This window comes from Stegastes partitus, unplaced genomic scaffold (genome assembly GCF_000690725.1).
Source record: "Stegastes partitus isolate 25-593 unplaced genomic scaffold, Stegastes_partitus-1.0.2 Scaffold1334, whole genome shotgun sequence".
Taxonomy (NCBI): Eukaryota; Metazoa; Chordata; class Actinopteri; family Pomacentridae; genus Stegastes; species Stegastes partitus.
The window spans coordinates 12,707-30,582 of NW_007579065.1; the positions used below are offsets into that span (position 1 = coordinate 12,707).

Sequence of the window (17,876 nt, forward strand, 5' to 3'; positions counted from 1 at the left end):
TGGCAGATGGCAGGACGGACTACACAGCTGATTAATGGATGCTGCTGGTCAACACTGGGGCTGCTGCTGCTTGTCACAAATGACAGTATCACAGCCGGTTTGGATATTTTTCCACAAAGACATCATTGCTGAGGCGTTTTCAACAATACAAGGGAAAGTTGAATCAGCAATGCAATTAAACCACCCTCTAATCAACCTTCAAACTGACATGAAATATGCCATCATCTATCAGAATTCATAGATGGATCAAAAGCTTGACTCCAGTATGATCCTTTTTTCATACTGCAGTGCCGTTAGTTTGTCTTTTTGGAGCTCCTATGCACAACTATATTCTGTACATTCACCCTTTCCCCTGTGCATCCGCAAAAGTTACCACAAACTCATTAACGGATGTGTTTGGTTGACAGTGTGGCTTCTATTTGTGGCATTGACTACGCTTAGGCCTGTCGAGCCTAATGTGCATCAGTCCAGCTCTGACATTGTGGCTAGTTAGTGTTTTTGGTCGAAGCCTTTTTGTCAGTGTATTAGTGGGAATAATCATTACACCCACATTTAGACCAGTTCTAATTGCATGGCCGCCCTACGTGGCCAGACTGGTAAACATCTGCTGGCCCACAAGGGGCTCAAGGCTCGCTCAATTATCTGCCAACTGTTTGTATATGTAAAGATTTTACTCAGCTGTGGACAGTTCTGCTAAGAGCTTGTTAACATAGTTGGTGCTCGCTGTCTCGGGCGGTGAAGATTATATTTAGCGTCAGCTTGGGGTGATTCGGTAATTAGCAGTTATGATACTGCTATGTATGTCATGACATTTGGATTCTTTATTTGATTTCCTCCATAAGTTTGCATACTTGAAAAAAAAGACGCATTTTGAGGGAATCTTCGTAACTTCATTGCAGCTGCAGCATCGTAGCTCACATCTGTACAGAGCTTCAATGAGGATTATAAACAATATTCCTGCTACATACAAAACATAGACAAAAGGCCACTTGCATTAAAGTTGCATTTTCCTTCTTTTTAGCTATCATATCCTATATATGTATAGATAAGAAGCTTGACAAGGCGTCATCACTTCCTTCCCCCATTCCAAAAGTGAAGCCAAAATATCTGTGACCAGGCGGTGAAGAGGTGGCATCAGTGTGCCGCTCACTGTCACCCTCGTGCAGACTCTTGCTGAAAATGATGTCACAAGCACCCATTTCCAAGACATTTTAGCTCACCATTTGGAGCTGGAGGCTGCCATGATGTTCATCCGTATATATAGTCTATGATGTGAATGCAGCATTCATGGTGAGATGTACTGCTGGCTAGCTAGTCGTTTTCTCCCTCATTAGCTCCGTTTTGGTCTCCACCAGTTCCTGAAAAATGTTCTTCTGCTGCCAAGTGCTTCCTAATGTTCACCTCCAAGGCATTAACTTTGTCTGACAACTATTTCGTGCCAATGCACAGAAGCCTACTGTGGTTATATTATGTTGATTTAGCTTAAACTTATCACGATAAAATATTTCATTTCAGTCCATATTGATACGTTTTAATTCAAATTTAAGTAAAGAAGGATAAAGGAATCACCTTCACTTTGATACGCATTTAAAAAAAAGAAATCACGTTAAACCTGGAGGTGCACAAAGGCCAACCAGGGCCTCAAGTCTCCTATTGGCTGGTCTGGACCAGGTAGCACCAGACAGGAACTCCGTCCCGACCTCAATGTACGCCTTGACGTCAAGTCCTTAAAGTATGCTGATCCAGATAAGCAAACACTTCTTTATTTATATTGCTTTAAATGATTGGATCCTGAAGAAACGCTCTGTCATCTTGCCTGTACTATTGTGTATGTACAGCAACATGACAGCAAACTTGATTTGATGTCCTTCAGTAGTCTGCAGGCACAAACAGAGGCAAACCCAGGTGACTATACTGCCTTGTAAGACCTGTGAAGAAGCCATGGAAAGAGCAGTTAAAGGCAAAAAGGCTCCATTATCAAGAGAAAGACTCTTTATTTGCCAGAAAGGGAGCCCAGTTGGAGGTTGTTCATGCAACCAAACGTAGTGTTTTCATGATCTTGTAATGGCAGTTTGCATCCGCTTATGCACTGAAGTGAAACACTGCATGAAACATTTACAAGCGTCTATCGTCAGTACTTATTAGGATTATTTTATCGCCTAGGTTTAAGATGGAAAGCTGTCCAAAGCAACTAAATATGTCTATGTTTAACAGGTGCAAAGTTTAAAAAGCATAGATCCAAAACAAAGTGCTGAAAGATGCTGTAAGCCTCTGTGAAGTAAGGGTGACTGCAAAGTAGAGTCATAAGTCGTTTCATTAAAAAAAAATACAGATCTGTGCAGCTTTAAAAGAAAAAAGAAAATAGGTCAAATCAAGCTTTAATGTATTCTTTAGATACGTTTCAATAAATTGCCGTTTTTACCATCTCATTTGGAGCTTGTTATTTTTGCTCTCCAGGTAATTTCCCCTCGGACTTCGCTTTAACGGGTCTCTGAGATGTGTCATGAGTGACCACTCGGCATCATTACCAAGACTTTAGGAAGGCAGATTATTCATACGCGGGGATGTATTGGCATAAGTGGCTCTCATGTATATTTCAAACATAACCTCAGGAACGCCAATATTGCTGTACGGTGGGGTGTAATTTGAGTTCCCCATCCCCCACGGTCCTTTCAATTACCAGAATTTGCTTTCTGCTCCCGCTGGCAGAATATCAACGGAGGCCCAGCTGATTCTGTGCGGACCTATTTGGAAAGGATTAAACTAGCTAGCAACTAATAAAGAAGATGTTGCGGTATGCATATAGGGATTTTATGGGGCGGCTTGACTCAGTAGTGAGCAGCTTGTGTAATTATCAGACCCATAGAAAAATGAAGAAAGGATGGGGGAGGAAGTGGTGTGTATGGGTGGGAAAGAAGAGCTAATGAGGAGGGCAGAAAAGTGGTGGAAGGAGGAGGGATGGAATAACGGAAAGACAGACATGTGGGACTTTATGGAGGATACAGTTAATAACACTAACAGCTTCTTGGTGATTTCTTCAAGAACATTTTAAAGCTTAGAAAACTTAAATTAGCTTTTAAAAAAAGACACATCTGCAGAACCGCCACGATACAAACATCTGTAGCTGCCATCTGCTCTGTCGGACGGGAATCCCGGCCACGTAGACACATGGTGGTGTAACTCAAACCAACAAGAGCTTCCTTGCTTGGAATACATTTAATCATGCATCCAGAAGCAGGTATTCAGGAAAATCAGCCTTGTAATTAGTGATGCTGACGCAACAAAACTCTTTGGTAGATGTAAGGTAACAGATCGTCGAGCTAATTGTCAAACCTCGAGATGTGTTTTACACCAACCTTCTCGTCATTAATGTGTTTTAGAGCCGCTTATTCTGGACCTAACTGATGGAAATCTGATTGTTTTTCTCGATTCGTTATACCAGTTTTTGGGGCAGGTAATCAGTAATTTGCAACTGATTGCATTTTTAGGCTCCCACACGAATAGCTTTTCATTATTCATCGAACCTTTACTTCAGCACCTGTCGACAAAGTTCCCCAGGATTAATGAACGGGGCTCTGACACACACCAGCCGCCGAGCTGCTGATGTTTGATAAAAGTCTGATTCTATAGGTTCTGTTGCTTTGAGACTTGAAAACTTTGTGTGTTTAATAGGTAAAAAAAACACATTTACTGGCTGCTTTAGACGCTCCTCTCTTGTGTTTTCTTTTTACATTGAAAAATGCTTTTCTTTAATTATTATTATGTGCAGTTTGTAATTCGCCTTTTATTAGCGGATCACTTTAAAATATTGCTTGATGTCCTCTTGGCGTTAATCCGTGTTTCCCAGTTGCTGTGGCGCAGTGCAGCACAGAAAATAAACAGGATGTCCTTGCGAGCATCAGTAATAGGCTACTTCCAAACACATTTTCATTACCACAAAGAGATTTGCCAAACACTAAGCATTATGTTTTATTATTCTCCGTTAATTACTTAAATACAGGCCTGCACAATGTTAATTCTCTGAACTAATAAGGAGATGGCTGTTGGATTGCACACAGCAGAAGAGAAGCAAACGGAGGGCAGAGATGCACTAAGAAGAGTGTTCATGCATCTGGAATGTTGGTTTTTTTCTGCGTATTAATCCTTTTAACACGACGACTTTGTAGGATTGATCCAGTTTTGCAATTATTTATTTTATATACATTAAAAAGCAATGTGGCCTCTATTAGATAATTCTATTCTAATTTTTTGATACACAAACAACACCTCTAATTCACAACTAGCATATGAAGAGTCCATTTGTGAAAACAAATAACTTTAAAAAGATTTATTCTTTTGTTGTTTGCTTGAGATAAAATCAATCAAACTGAAGTTGAGTGGATTTGACTCAGTAGAAATGACATAAATAGAGGTAACTTAAGTTTGATTGATACTGTCTCAGGTAGACGATGGAAAAGTTTTCTGAAGGTTTGTGAAGATGGAGGTATCTGTTTTTTGCAAATGAACTCTTTATATTATTGGTTGTACAAAATGTGGCTGATCAAGAGCCGTCTTGTGGAGAAACCCTGTCGAAAAGTCTAAAACCTTAATTCTTTTCAAGGATTCAAGGCCTTTTCGGTCACTAACACACTTCTTTTGAGCCATACTGCACATTATATATTTCCTGCTCCTTTGTATTTAGCCTGTGTTTTATGAAATAAGCATTTTCTCTCTGCGTCACGTAATTGGCACACAGTAAACCTCGGGCAAGGCTGTTATTACAGTAAGACAGTTTAACAAAAGCAGAAATGTGCAGCGAATAAGGGTTTATTTTCATGTATCAATGCATCTGAGAATCATTTTCTTTAGCAGCAGATTTATTGCATATTATATTGTGTAATTCTTGTTGCATTTTTTGTTAAAAATGTGGCTTAACTGATGAATCTGTTGTCAAATAGCAGGAGTCAATGTGGATCTAGCTATAAGGTGTGGGTCTTGGTTGCGTTAAAATTAGTGCTGCGTTAGTGAGAGGAAGGTTTTCTGACTTTACAAAACACAGATGAGTGAGTGGGGAGGGGGATGTGAGGAGCTGCAAAAAAAACTGACTTTCAGCAGAGCGTGCTGCTGACAGGTTGCTGTTTTCTTAATTATCAGCTGGTAAAGATGTTAACAGAGGTATTAATGGGCCTTAATTGACCATATGGCTGTTTGTTTGTTTAGCTGGAAATTGGCCAGAGAACGCATTGATAAGATTTTCATACTCACACACACACACACACACACACACACGGGGGTGTAATATGCACTCCACAGAAACATGAACATGCTCCCAGGAAGCCAACGCAGCATATAATTTGTAGGGGTTCCAGTTTCCAACCACAGGCCATCAGAGTGTGTCTCCTGACATTATCGGCGTCGGTGCTGCGCGCTGACATTATTGCTGGCTCGGCTGCTTCGTAATACAGTTGTGCTTGTGTGTGTGTGTGTGTGTGTGTGTGTGTTGTGCAGAGTGCATGGGGGTGTTCCTACCACCTGCTTGTTCCAAACCAGACTCAGCCTGTAGGCGCAGTGAGAAAAACCCAATTACATTTCTCTCCTTTTAATCAGATGCCTTTTATCGCCTCTGTTTATTCCTTTCACTTGATTAATCCGGTCACACGTTTTAACTCCAGGTCACATTTGCTTTTTGTTTTTCTGAAAAATCTTTTTTAGCATTCTTCTTTTCCCTCATATAGCAAACGGTAACGAGTACGGGAGCTCATTGGGAGGAGCCGGGGCCTTCCTAATCGTCTCTGCTGGTTTTGAGAAGGCTTCATAAATTATTGACAGCTACATGTAGGAGTTAGCTCGAGCATGATGATCAACCTTTTCCTGCTTTAATCATGAAGTTTTTTGTCTTTTTTTGGGGGGGGGGTTTGTCAACAAGCCGCTTTGAAAAGTCCATGCCAGCCCTCGACAAAAAAAAAAAATGCATGCTGGAATTAAAGACGGAGCTGAATTGAAGTGGTTTGATTTGATGCAGACAGATTGCCGAGTTCTGTAAAATAGATGCTGAGTGCCGTTCTATGGAGTCTGTTTGCCTTCGGTGAGTGGGAAGACTTGGATGGATTTTGCGTTGCATCCAAACTTGTCGAGTTGATTTTGGAATATTTATAGTCAAATTATCGCCTCGCGCTGACGCACGGCGTTACCGGTTTCGGCATTTTTAATTACGAGACTCGTTTGAACAAGTATAGCCGAGGATACGTCTTATTATTCTATTCCTACAGTGGATGGCTTCTTGAAAGTCATATTGGCGTTTTACAATTAGAAAATTTTGAACAAGCTTCCAGAAAAAAGACCCCTTTCTGCAAAGACACTTAAACGATGAGAGCTACATAATACACTGCAGCTAAGTATTGAAATTGTGACACCCTAGCAGACAAAGAGGTCTGTCGTTTCAGTTTGAGGTCTGTCTGAGGATCGATTAGTGGCTCTGATGATTCCTGCAGTTAAAGGGCCCTGAAATGACACGTTTCCTTATTTTGATGCTGGAGCACCTTGTTTAAATGGAATTAAACGACTTAAAAATTTATAAAAAGTCATCTGAAGAAAGCAAGAAAATTCATTCCCACAGGCCTCACATTGAATACGGACATCTTTTAAAAACCGTAGTAATGTTGCACTTCCACCTGGGAATGTTTCTCAGGTGGAAATAAAAAATAAAAAAATGGCTCGGGGCTTAAAGACTCCCTCTGGTGAAAATGAAGTTATTTGCCTTGTTTACATGATGTTTTTTTTTTTAAAAATACGCTTAAAGGCGTATTATGAGGCAAATAAGCAGTCATCACCACAGCTGACTGTTTTCTCCCTGAAGCTGCAGCGTGCCAACGTGCATTCAGACAGCGTGGTATCTCAGGAAGCAATTCTGTCAAATTACAGGGTGGGACCTTTTGTCTTATTATTTTCCAGGTATGGCTGAATTACTCCAATGTCACAACTTCCCATTGTGCAGTATAGATCGACTTTGCAAGGGGTTTTTTTTGTGTGAGCTGGTGTGCTCGAGCTGCAGATGATGGGGACAGGTGGGTGGACAAAGAGGTGAAGACTTCATAGATCGGCACATTATAAAGGAAGCAGTGGTGTAGAGTTACATCTAAGCCACTTGAAGGCAAGAAAGAATTATTTTTTACAGAAGAAACTTCTATTTTTGATACACAGAAAAGGTTGTTAAGGCTTCCACAGACTGTTATATTGTGGTCCATCTTCATCTTTATTTTTTTCTGGCGTGAATTTCATGTAAAATTGGTCACAAGACTATTTGAGGCTATTTGAGATTTCTTAAACAGAGATTTCTTGGGCCCTGCTGAATGCATGTTCATTTATTCATTTTCTACGGTGGCAAATGATGTGCATATACATGAATGTGTTGCATAAACAGAAAGGCGCTGTGAAAAGAAAACACTTGCATATCCAGTCACACTACGGACGTGCCACAGGCCTCTAGGGGCAGTAGTGAGCTTTTCACCTGAGAGGCAGACAAGCGAGACGAGTAATGCTAGTCGACGGGGACAGCTGTATGAAAAGCATTCTCTCGTCTCCGTGGATAAACATAAATAACAGAGAGAACACAGGGAGACGGTAGCAAAACACCAATTCAGCACCCATAGAATCACAGTGACTGAAAAGCTAAAGACTGCCCCTAGAGGCCTGGGGCACTTCAGTTGTGTGACTGGACATGCATTTGTTTTCATTTATGCAGCAGGCCTGTATATGCAGCGTTTCCCTTTTTCCTGTTTATGCAACGCATTCATGTATATGCAGCTCGTTTGTGTATATGCACGTCATTTGCCACCGCCGCTGTTTTCCTTATGAAAGAGGCACACAGTACAAACTACGCAATTTAGCCTCATTCTCTTCTTAATGAGACTGTCGTGTTAAATATTGCAATGTGCAATATAAATAAAAAACAGAAAACGGCAGCTGATTGAGTTGTGCAAACAGAGAAACAAGAGAAAAGTAATTGCGTTCGCTCCTGTCTCTGGAAAAAGGAAAATCCAACCACCACCACGACGTGTTCTTCTTGACTCTGAGTTCTGTGGAGATGTGACTATGACAAACAAGTAAAGCAAAGTCCGTAATTTCAAGCGAACCCTGGAAAACAATAATTGCCCCCCCCCCCAAATAACCTGGAAGGGTTTCATAATGATAAGACCACCTGGTGAAGGTCCAAGCAGAGCAACGAGCATCCACTCTATGCCGTCCATTTACTATTCACACCCAAATAAAAATGGAGATGTGAGCTCCTCTCTGTGCCCCTGCCATCCTCTGTCTCCGCTTTCATCCGTCTCTCCGTCATCCGTTTACCTCCCTGTTTGTCTCTCTGTGACTGTCATCCCGTTTTGTCAGCATCAATCCTCCTCCGCTCGCTCTCCTCACCCCTCCTCACCCCCTCCTACCCGGCCTCAGTGTGCGGTGCATTACAGGGGGGTAGGAGCAGGTGCGCAGCTGGTCAGCCGTTGCTGCTGAACTCGCATAAACGCTGAAAGGTGAGTAGTGAGCTGCTGGGGTTGAGGAATACAGCTGGCCTCGAATGCTGATGGACCTCCACCTGCTCTAATGTTTGCCAAGGGCCCGGCCAGGTGCTTTGGCAGCATATGCAGGCAGACGCACATGCACGGGAGAAAAAAACAGAATCTGCACACCTCCACACATCCACCAAAACACATATGTGTGTCAGATCCAATAAGGATTCCCAGCTGCGGTAATTTCAGCGCGCAGATAGCGAGCTGATGAATTCTGCTGCAGTTTCATGTTCTCCGCCGCAGAGAGAAATGAAGGTTGTAATTCTGTCTGACTCGTCGGAGGGAGAGAAAAAAAAAAAAAAGCTGGAACACAAACTTCCCAATGTAATTTCCTGACCTCCCAACTGGAGCACGAATTACTAAAATGAATAAAGTGTTCTCACCTTCGCCTTTGACTTGGTCAACTCTGCAGCTGTGTGGGAGGTTTTCAACAGAGACCGGGTGAACGTTCCCTCGTCTGTCACTGTGTCGATCCTCGTTTCCCTCCCGTCTTGTGCTTCCCAGCTTTTCCCATGTTTCTCATTTCCCTCCCTTTCCCTCTTGCCTGCTTTGTGCAAACACAGTACAACTCACTCTTTGCCTGCTAAGCCCAGTGAAGGCGAAGGGAGGTAAAAGAAAAAAAAAAATCCAATAAACATAAGCCCCGTCTCCCCCTTGACTCCGCTGTCGTCTCTGAGATGTTATTTAAGCGCGACACGTGGTCGATTTTTCCATTCCACCTGGATGCCCTCACTCCCCCTACTCGTCCTCTCTCTCTCTCCCCCTCTCTCCCTCTAATATGGATTCGAGATGTCCGTGCCTTCCCTCCTGTACCGCCCGCTCCCCCCCAGGTTGGGTTAGAGGGAAGGGTAAATACGCAAAGGGTGTGTGAATAATGCAAGGCGAACATTAAATGTCAGGGCTAAAAATTCACAATTTCCCTCTATTGTCTCGCTGGCATTCGCAGCATGTTTTATGCATTTTATAATTAGCAGGGGAGTCTCGGAGGAGAAGGAGGCCTGGCAGTTATGGCAAATGCTTATTTCTGCGAGAGGTAGCGTTTTAAGAAGTTACAGAACTTCATTTGAAAGGCAAATCTCACAGCTCTGTGGAGTGGAAAACCAATGCATGTTTTCCTTCTCTAGTGAATCAACATCACTTCCAACATGTATGTGTGAGCTGCCTGGCATGTACACATATGTATATACATGTTTATGTATTCATGAGAAGCAGAAAAAAACACAGAATCAAGCATCAAGATGTGTATGTTCACGGTTTAGTTAATTAAAGTTGGTTTAATTTGTTTGGATTGAAGTAGAAAGAAAGTCTCGTTATGCTCCTGATTCCTGCTTTGTTGTAGTTTCATATGGAAGTCAGTTTTTGATGTATTTTCTGTTGGTTCATACATTTTCTTGTGTTTCCATTCATTGCCTGAACAGTTTCCATTCATTACTGCAAAACGAAAATGTTTTCAATTGTCACTTTTAAAAAAAAAAAAATGTAAAATTGTTAGTTCTTTTTAATTTATTGGCTTTATTGTCAAGTATATACTTTAAATTTCATCACATTTTGTCTTCAGTATGCATCCGTTTTACATTCTAACAACAACAATCTGGGTAGAAAGGTTGCTCGTAGTTAGTTGGGGAATGGGTTGTTTATTTTTCGTCAGAGGGCAAAGCTCTTTTTTCTCCTCATCCAAATGCTTAAAAGAGACTTTGAGGCTTCTCACTATACCTCTAACTGTGGCTCAGTGGGTCATTAGGGATTCCTACATGAACACCATTGGTATGGCATGTGCTGGTGCAGCGGGGTATCTCCGTTTTTGTCTTTGCAGCACAGCTGGCTCCATGCTGTGCTTTGGACTTGCTTGTTATTCCCAAACCCTTATAAACTTATAGAAAACTTCCAAAACTGATGTTTATATGCTAGTAAACTGCAAAATGTAATTAAGTTTTGTTAGACACACTATCCAGTATAATGAGGAAGATGTTAAATTTAACACACGAAGCACAAAACACCTGCTTTTGCAATGTGATGTCTTCTTAAGCAGGATTTAATTGTGATGAATATGTTTATATGCTCACAGCTCTTGGCTAAGGTGAGAGAAATACTTATGTGTTGTTGTATAGGGCTGAGTGATTTGTGGAAACGATATAATTGTGATTTGATTTGCACTGTAATAGTTTAAAATTACTCAAATCTTCTGTTGAGTTTTCACTGTGTAATAGATTTCTAACATGTGACGGAGCATTACCACAGGAGACATCATTTAAAATTGTCGCACGAGGAGGACGGCACGAATTTGTAAAACCACCGACACTCAGATTAAACCCCGAGTCGCTGCAAATTGAACGAGGTGTGGCTCGTAAATAACCAGACCTGGTTTGTGTCGGTCGAACCACAGCGTGCACGTTTACATTGATCAGCGAACGGCATAAACACTCCCCGAAAGTTTCAATATGCTCCAATTAAGTCCACCAGAATTACAGCATCAGTCTCATTACCTAATAGCAACACCTCGCGTACCCTAAATTGCAGCCTTTGCGATTTGCTATAATTGCATTGTTTCAAATTGCGATTTCAATTTAAAACTGATTAATTGTTCAGCCCTGGAGTTAAATGTTGAGAAGTCCATATTGCCTTGTTGGGCATTTGCTGAATAGATTTAACTCTGGACACAAACCCAGAAGTATTATAAAAAAAAACAAAACACCCATCATCCACCTTCATTATAACTGTTTTCCATTACATGAAACTAAGAGAACTACTACTGGCATTCACCTTATTAATTACTGCATGAACATGTGACGTTCACCAAAATATTCCTGCACCGGCATCTGAATTTGACTAAATACTGTAGACGTTGGGAAAACAGAGTTCTTCAGCTGATTACTACGCACTTGAATAGGTCAACATTTGCATGCTTTCTTCCATCTCAATTAGGATATATACTTAACTCCTTACTTCACAACTCGTGCTGATATAATGGGCATTTGGCAGCCTGCAGACACCTGGATCGACCGTCCTTCTCTTCCAGGCAGCATATTCAGCTTTCACGAATGCCCCAAAAATGGCAAAACCCCAATCATACCAGAGGCACTATCCTACAACAGACAAAGCAAATCAGCAAAGGCGGGGGAAGGATGTACACAATGCATTTTTTATTTTTTTGTGACAAACTCTTTATGCAAAGACGCCTTTGTTTACAGGGAGTGCATTCTGTTGTGACATGATGGTATTGGCAGACTTCTATAACGGTAGAATTAGATTTGTTACCAGAGCAGGAAGGCATCTTCCATCTGCTTTTTGAAATGCACCTGTCAGAACTGTAATATTGGAAACATCTCTCAGACGCTGAAATAAGTTGAGTTTTTAACGCCAAAGAAGCGAACAGTTTTAAACTGGAGCGTATACGTTTGCTGATTCTGCAGCGTATGATTCAGGCGCCTCTCAGGACGTAGCGAAACGAGAAATTCGATAAGCAGAAGTCGGCGCATTTTTAATTTACATCAGCTCTACCTCTGGGCCATCAAACGGTATCAGCATAGCATCCTTTTCATCAACTTTTCATCCTGCTTTTAGTTGCGTAAATACATTCGTTTGACAGATGACTTTACTAATTGCCTTTTCAAACTGCAGTAATCTCCCGGTGCAGCAGGCGAAAATTAAAAATGCAGAACCTCGAGTATTGTTTTTTCATGTCTGAGCCTGCATTTATCCACCTGAAATTAATTCTCTAATTTGTTTGTAAGATAAACAGGGAATACTCGGGATCCCAATCCACTTAAAGCATCTCCTCCACTACTTTACATATCCGCTCTGAAAATGCTCATTTGTCCCCGAAGACTCCACCCAGCAATCCTGCTAGTCATTAACGGTGAAATGAAGAGCAAGCCTCGACTTTTCTGAAGGGCGCTGTAAAGTCTTTTTGGAAGTGTCACCTCAGTAATCGTGTTGATGTAGTGCGTGTTCGTCTGGGCGGACTAAATGAAAGCAACGCAAGAAGGGCGACTTTCGAGTTAGAGGCTTCGCACCTGATCTGTTGTGTGGCTTGTGCGACGGCCACACGGCACCTGCTGATCTGTATGGAGGCAGGTGATGACATGCTTGTCCAAACACAAAAATATCAAGAAGCTGAAAGCACTCAGGCGTGTCGCTGTGGCGCCGCTGTGTGCATTCTCCAAACGCTGCGTCACAAAGTGCCCCTCCAAGCAACTTTCTGGAACCTTTTCATAAAAGTCCTTCCACATGTGTTCCCTGCAAGGTTGCACAGCTGTGACCACCTTCTTATTGACTGCTATGTCCTTTTCTCTGATGACGGTTTCACCTTTTAAAGCCAACCCTGCCAAATTCTTGCAAATTTTGAGTTATTTGATGACACCAAGAATCCGTATTTTTAAATTATCCAGAGCTTTGGTTTTAGTGCGAAATATCTGTTTTAGCTTTGTGTTATAGAGCTTACAAAGGAACCTGTGGTATGTTAAAAAGTAAACATTAAAATCGTATCAGCACCATTATAAGAGCAGCTGTTTCTAAGCAGGGCTGCAAGAAGGTCGCTGGTTCGCGTCCCGGTGGGGACACCGGAATCTTTCTGCGTGGAGTTTGCATGTTCTCCCCGTGCAGCGTGGGTTCTCTCTGGGTTCTCCAGCTTCCTCCCACACAGTCCAAAAACACGTTGAGGTTAATTGGTGATTCTAAATTGTCCATAGGTGTGAATGTGAGTGTTCTTGGTTGTCTGTCTCTAAGTGTGGCCCTGTGATAGACTGGCGACCTGTCCAGGGTGTCCCCTGCCTTCACCCTGAGTCAGCTGGGATAGACTCCAGCCCCCCCGCGACCCTAGTGAGGACTAAGCGTTGTATAGATGATGGATGGATGTTTCTGAGCACCTTGCTCTCCGGGGTCATGTTTACTATCTGGCTCTATACACTGTAGAAATGAACAGCTGAATACACTGGACCATAAGGTATAGGCTTCATCCTTCATCGGCATTAGGACAAATGTCCAACAAGCCAACAAAAATCCCTTTATGAGGTGTGTCAGAAAAGTTTCAGGACTGGTGTCACAAAAGATATATTTCAAATCCAAACTACAAGTTTTCCCCTTTGAAGTAATCCTCCTGGAGTCTAACACACTCTCCCAGCCTCCTTGATGACCCCCTTGAGCTTGGAGAAGAGGAAACAATCCCACAGAGCCAGGTGGGGTGAGTAGGGAGGTTGCTCCAGCACGGCGATGTTCTTCTCAGTCAGGAACTGTCGGATGCTCAGGGCATTGTGAGCAGGCGTGTTGTCATGGTGAAGCAGCCACGACTTGTCCTGCCACAACCTCTTCTCGTGCACTCAAAGAAGCAAACGCTGCAGGATCTCTTTGTAGACGTGCTGGTTGATCGTCTGAAGGGGCGTAGTTTGTAGTTTGGGTTTGAAATATATCCTTTGTAACACCAGTCCTGGAACTTCTCTGACACACCTCGTATAGTAGAAAAAGCAGTTCCTCTGCTACATTTACCGAACAGAACAGCTTCATAGTTGCAGTTACTGCAGTCACCACAGCAAACTGGTGTTTCAGTGTCCACTTGCTAGTTTTTCCGAGAACCTTTAACCATATCTTGAAGTCTGCTTTAAAGTATGAATTCATGGTCAATTTTAGAGATGCAAATTTAAAACAGTTGTTTAAAGTATACATCATGTGTCACTACAGGTATCATCATAGGACAGTATTGCAAAGTTCTTTCCACTTCATTACCTAAAGAGCACACTGGTATCAGCATTAACGCTGAACGTTGGCTTGGAATGGACATCCCAATGCCGTACACTCCGACAAGGTCTATTCCTGGGTGTACTGGGCTGAATGTTCCCTGGAGTTGTTGCAGGTGATGTCATACAGCACTCTACTGCTGCAGGGAGGCTGTTTTAGGCAATTTTGTGACCGACTGTTGCCCTGCAGCTCTATTCATTTGAACAGAGTGTAGATGCCAACGCAGGGGAGCTTTGGCTGCGGCATGACAGTGCAAAAACTAATTCCTAATAACTTCACAAAATTATCAAATCATGTCTGTTAGCATTATGCATCACTGCACAGTGTTTCGCCTTCTCAAATCCCACTTAGCCACGTATCAGCAAAATTCTCAAGGTTTTGTTCAGCGGTTTGTTGTAAGTATCGACTGCCGGTGCCGTGCACACCTAAACTGACAGTCCACCTGACAGATATTAATGAGTGTGACCACAGCTCGTGGCTTTGCCCTGTAGGAGCAGGGAAACAATAATTCATGTGTTTTATTAAATATTTTACATGTTATTGGAAGAGGAAAATTGAACACCGTGCTACCTCTACTGCTGTCCAGTCACAGCTAAGTGCGTGTTCAGTGTCTGGAAGTTGTGTGAGGGGCACTGGAGGAGAGAAACAGCGTTGGATGGAAAAGTAAATTACAACATAGAAATCCAATAAATATGATATTTGGTTGAAAGGTCAGAACATACCTACTAATATTCCTGAAGGCAAAAATAAGAGATGGACCCCTCATGATGCTTTTGTGCAGCACGTATACGTCATATCCACTCAAATATTAAAGCTTTCAGAGCCACCTCAAAACCAGACACTTAGCTTCAGTGGTTAAAGTTTCTGAACATCTGCAACATTTGAATTCACCTCAGTGATTCCTTCAAAGCATAACCTCGAGCATTTGGACCCCTGAGGACCTGGAGCCCATGGGGCATTTGCCTGCTCTGTTGGGTTGATATTTACACCTGGCCAAGAAAAAAAAAAAAAAATAGCAATTACACATTGAAAAATAACACGTTTTATATCAGTAAGAACTGTGGAAACTGTGCGTCATCCCACCTGTCCAAAGAGACCGGAGGTTAGACACAGAAGGCACCACATGCATGTCTTGTGTCTGATTGGTAGGACTGGACCCGGACGTCCAATCTGAATATTCGGCTGTTGTGGTGGTATCCAGATATCAATTTTAAGATCTGAATATTCGATTCTTGGATCCCGCCCCTCCCCTGCCTCTGCCGCCGATGGTGGAAGAAGAGCTGTGACCGCTATTCAGGTATAGATTAATAATGGCTATTCGGACCAGCCCTACTGATTAGTCTCGCATAACCACACTTGTTTCTACAGCGCTGTGTTCGCACTGGAGAATGGTCTGACTGCACTTTATTATCATTCAGCTATGGAGGGAAAAACTTTTTTGTATTACTTTAAGCCAATCACAATAATCTTGGGTGGTGCTAAGCCCAGGATGTAGTGATGATGCCCCTGCAAAATAGGGTGTTTTGGTGCAACATTTGCATGCTGGAACGCAACACTGTCAATAAAATGGCTAATTCACCAAAAAAAGCAAGCAGGCCTGCACGACTGCATGATCCAAATGTTGTTAAAATGCACCATTTTTAGTATGTAGGCTGTAGCTCGAACGTTGTTGTTGTTTCCTGAAGTAAAGTGGATTTGAAAATGGTAACATGCATATAGCGGAAGACGAAGGGAATACTGTGACTGAAGTGGCAGGTCTAAGTCCACAGTTTACATTACCTGTTACTTAGTGCAAATGCTGAATGATCTGTGAATGGTGACAGACCTCTGAACTGTATGGGTCAGGAGACAGGAAGACAGTAAAACTCTTGCTGCTTACATGGTTCAGTAGCCACAAGGCTAAACTACAACTTTTAGAAGTAAACTGCAAAAGTCCACTCTTAAATCTTCAACCTGGGGTTTTTGGCTGTAGCTGAACAGCCTCAGATGTTTTATCACCATCTTCCGGACCGAAGCAGAGCTGACACTGATTTGCTCAGAAGACAGATGCAATCAAATTTAGGTCTGGCTAACACAGATACATACATTTGTGTAGCTCAGTTGGTGCAGAAGCAAATGAAATTCAGTCTGAATCTTATCCAGATATGAAACACTTGAAATGAAAGCTTAAAATGAGGCCAGATAACATTTGAACAAAAGCGGTGCCCTCATCAGTAAATGTAATTTATGGCAAAAGAAATTCTTTGGAGGAACAAAGGCAGTACCCCTCTGATTTCTCCATTTAATTAATGTTCATGGTTTAATAATAATAATTATGAGTGTCTCAGACATGCAGAGAATACCTTTCATGTGAATGTACAGAGCAGACATGAAGACAATCACACCGCTTTGATTGATGTTAACTTGGTAAATACCACTTTGGGGGACAGTACGCTGCCTTCATAATCACAATATGTGGACAGAGATGTCTGTCAATGACAGCAAGCTATGAATTAGCAGAAAGTTCTTTATGCGATAAAAAATGTGTTTTGGCATGTTGACATGAAATTAAAGCAAAATGTTTCTGTGTCCTACTCAGGCCAGCGGGAGGTGACTGTCAGAAGAAATGCCGGTCCCAGGTGCCCTAGTACATCACCACCGGGACCATGGCGACTCCTTGGCCAATGAGAAGAGAGAGGTGCTCCTATGGCTCCGCCTGCCTTGCTAGATGGTCGGCATCCTCCTTGATGCTCCTATGGTTGCCGTGGGTGTTGCTGTGGCTGCCGTGGCCCGCCCGAGCTGAACAAGTGGGCGGCGGGGGACATGGCGGGAAAGTGCTCCACAGTTCCCTGTCGTCCCCCTCGTCCTCGTCGACGTCCTCTTCCTCCTCGTCTTCTTCCTCGTCCCCCTCCAGCACCTCGGCGTTCGGTTTCAACACGAGGCAGAGCGGAGGGCAGCTGGACTGGCTGCTGTCGGAGAAGGGACCTTTCCACAGATGTCCGGAGTACACCGAGTTCAGGGAGAGGTTCCAGCAGGGATTTTCTACCAGATACAAGATTTACAGGTGAGTGGGTTGTGTGCACCTCTGTGTGTGGGCGTGTCTCAGAGGGAGAAAGGCAGACGAAAAGAGACTAAACGTAGGATTTAAAAAGATCAGCAGGTGGAGGTCCTCTAACTTAAGTCCTATTGTGTCTCAGAGTATCCCTTTTTTTGTAAAATCACCCAGTGCCATACGTTTGACCAAAAATATATGTCTGTCCTCTTGAATGCTGCCACTGGTTATGTAGTATAGCAGTGTAAGTTACTACCATGTTAGGTCCTGACTCCGACTTTCACATTCTTAGTATGACCCTGTTTAGAAATCCTGGTGTGATTTTTGATAACAGAGTAAAGTTTTAATCATTAGATAACATCCGTTTGTCAGTGTTGTTCCTCACATCTTCACAATATTATAATTAATAATATAATTCAGAAGTCAGATCTTGTGTCTTTTTTTTTTTTAAATCTTCAAAGAACTTGGAAACTGTCATCAGCGCTTTCATTTCATCTCTTTTAGATGAGTGCATTCTTGTCTTAGGCAGCACAGCCTGTCCAAATGGGAAACAGAAACACAGCTGAGTAGAA

The 17,876-nt window shown here is 42.5% G+C and overlaps 1 protein-coding gene across 1 annotated transcript in view; it reads left to right on the top strand.

The window, feature by feature from the left end:
- Window positions 1-16,918: 16,918 nt before the first annotated feature.
- brinp2 (bone morphogenetic protein/retinoic acid inducible neural-specific 2) overlaps window positions 16,919-17,876 on the top strand; it is a 168,201-nt gene continuing 167,243 nt past the window's right edge. The window contains exon 1 of the mRNA XM_008298627.1: window positions 16,919-17,316. Within this exon, the coding sequence (XP_008296849.1) occupies window positions 16,919-17,316 (398 nt within the window). The remainder of the gene's footprint in view (window positions 17,317-17,876) is intronic.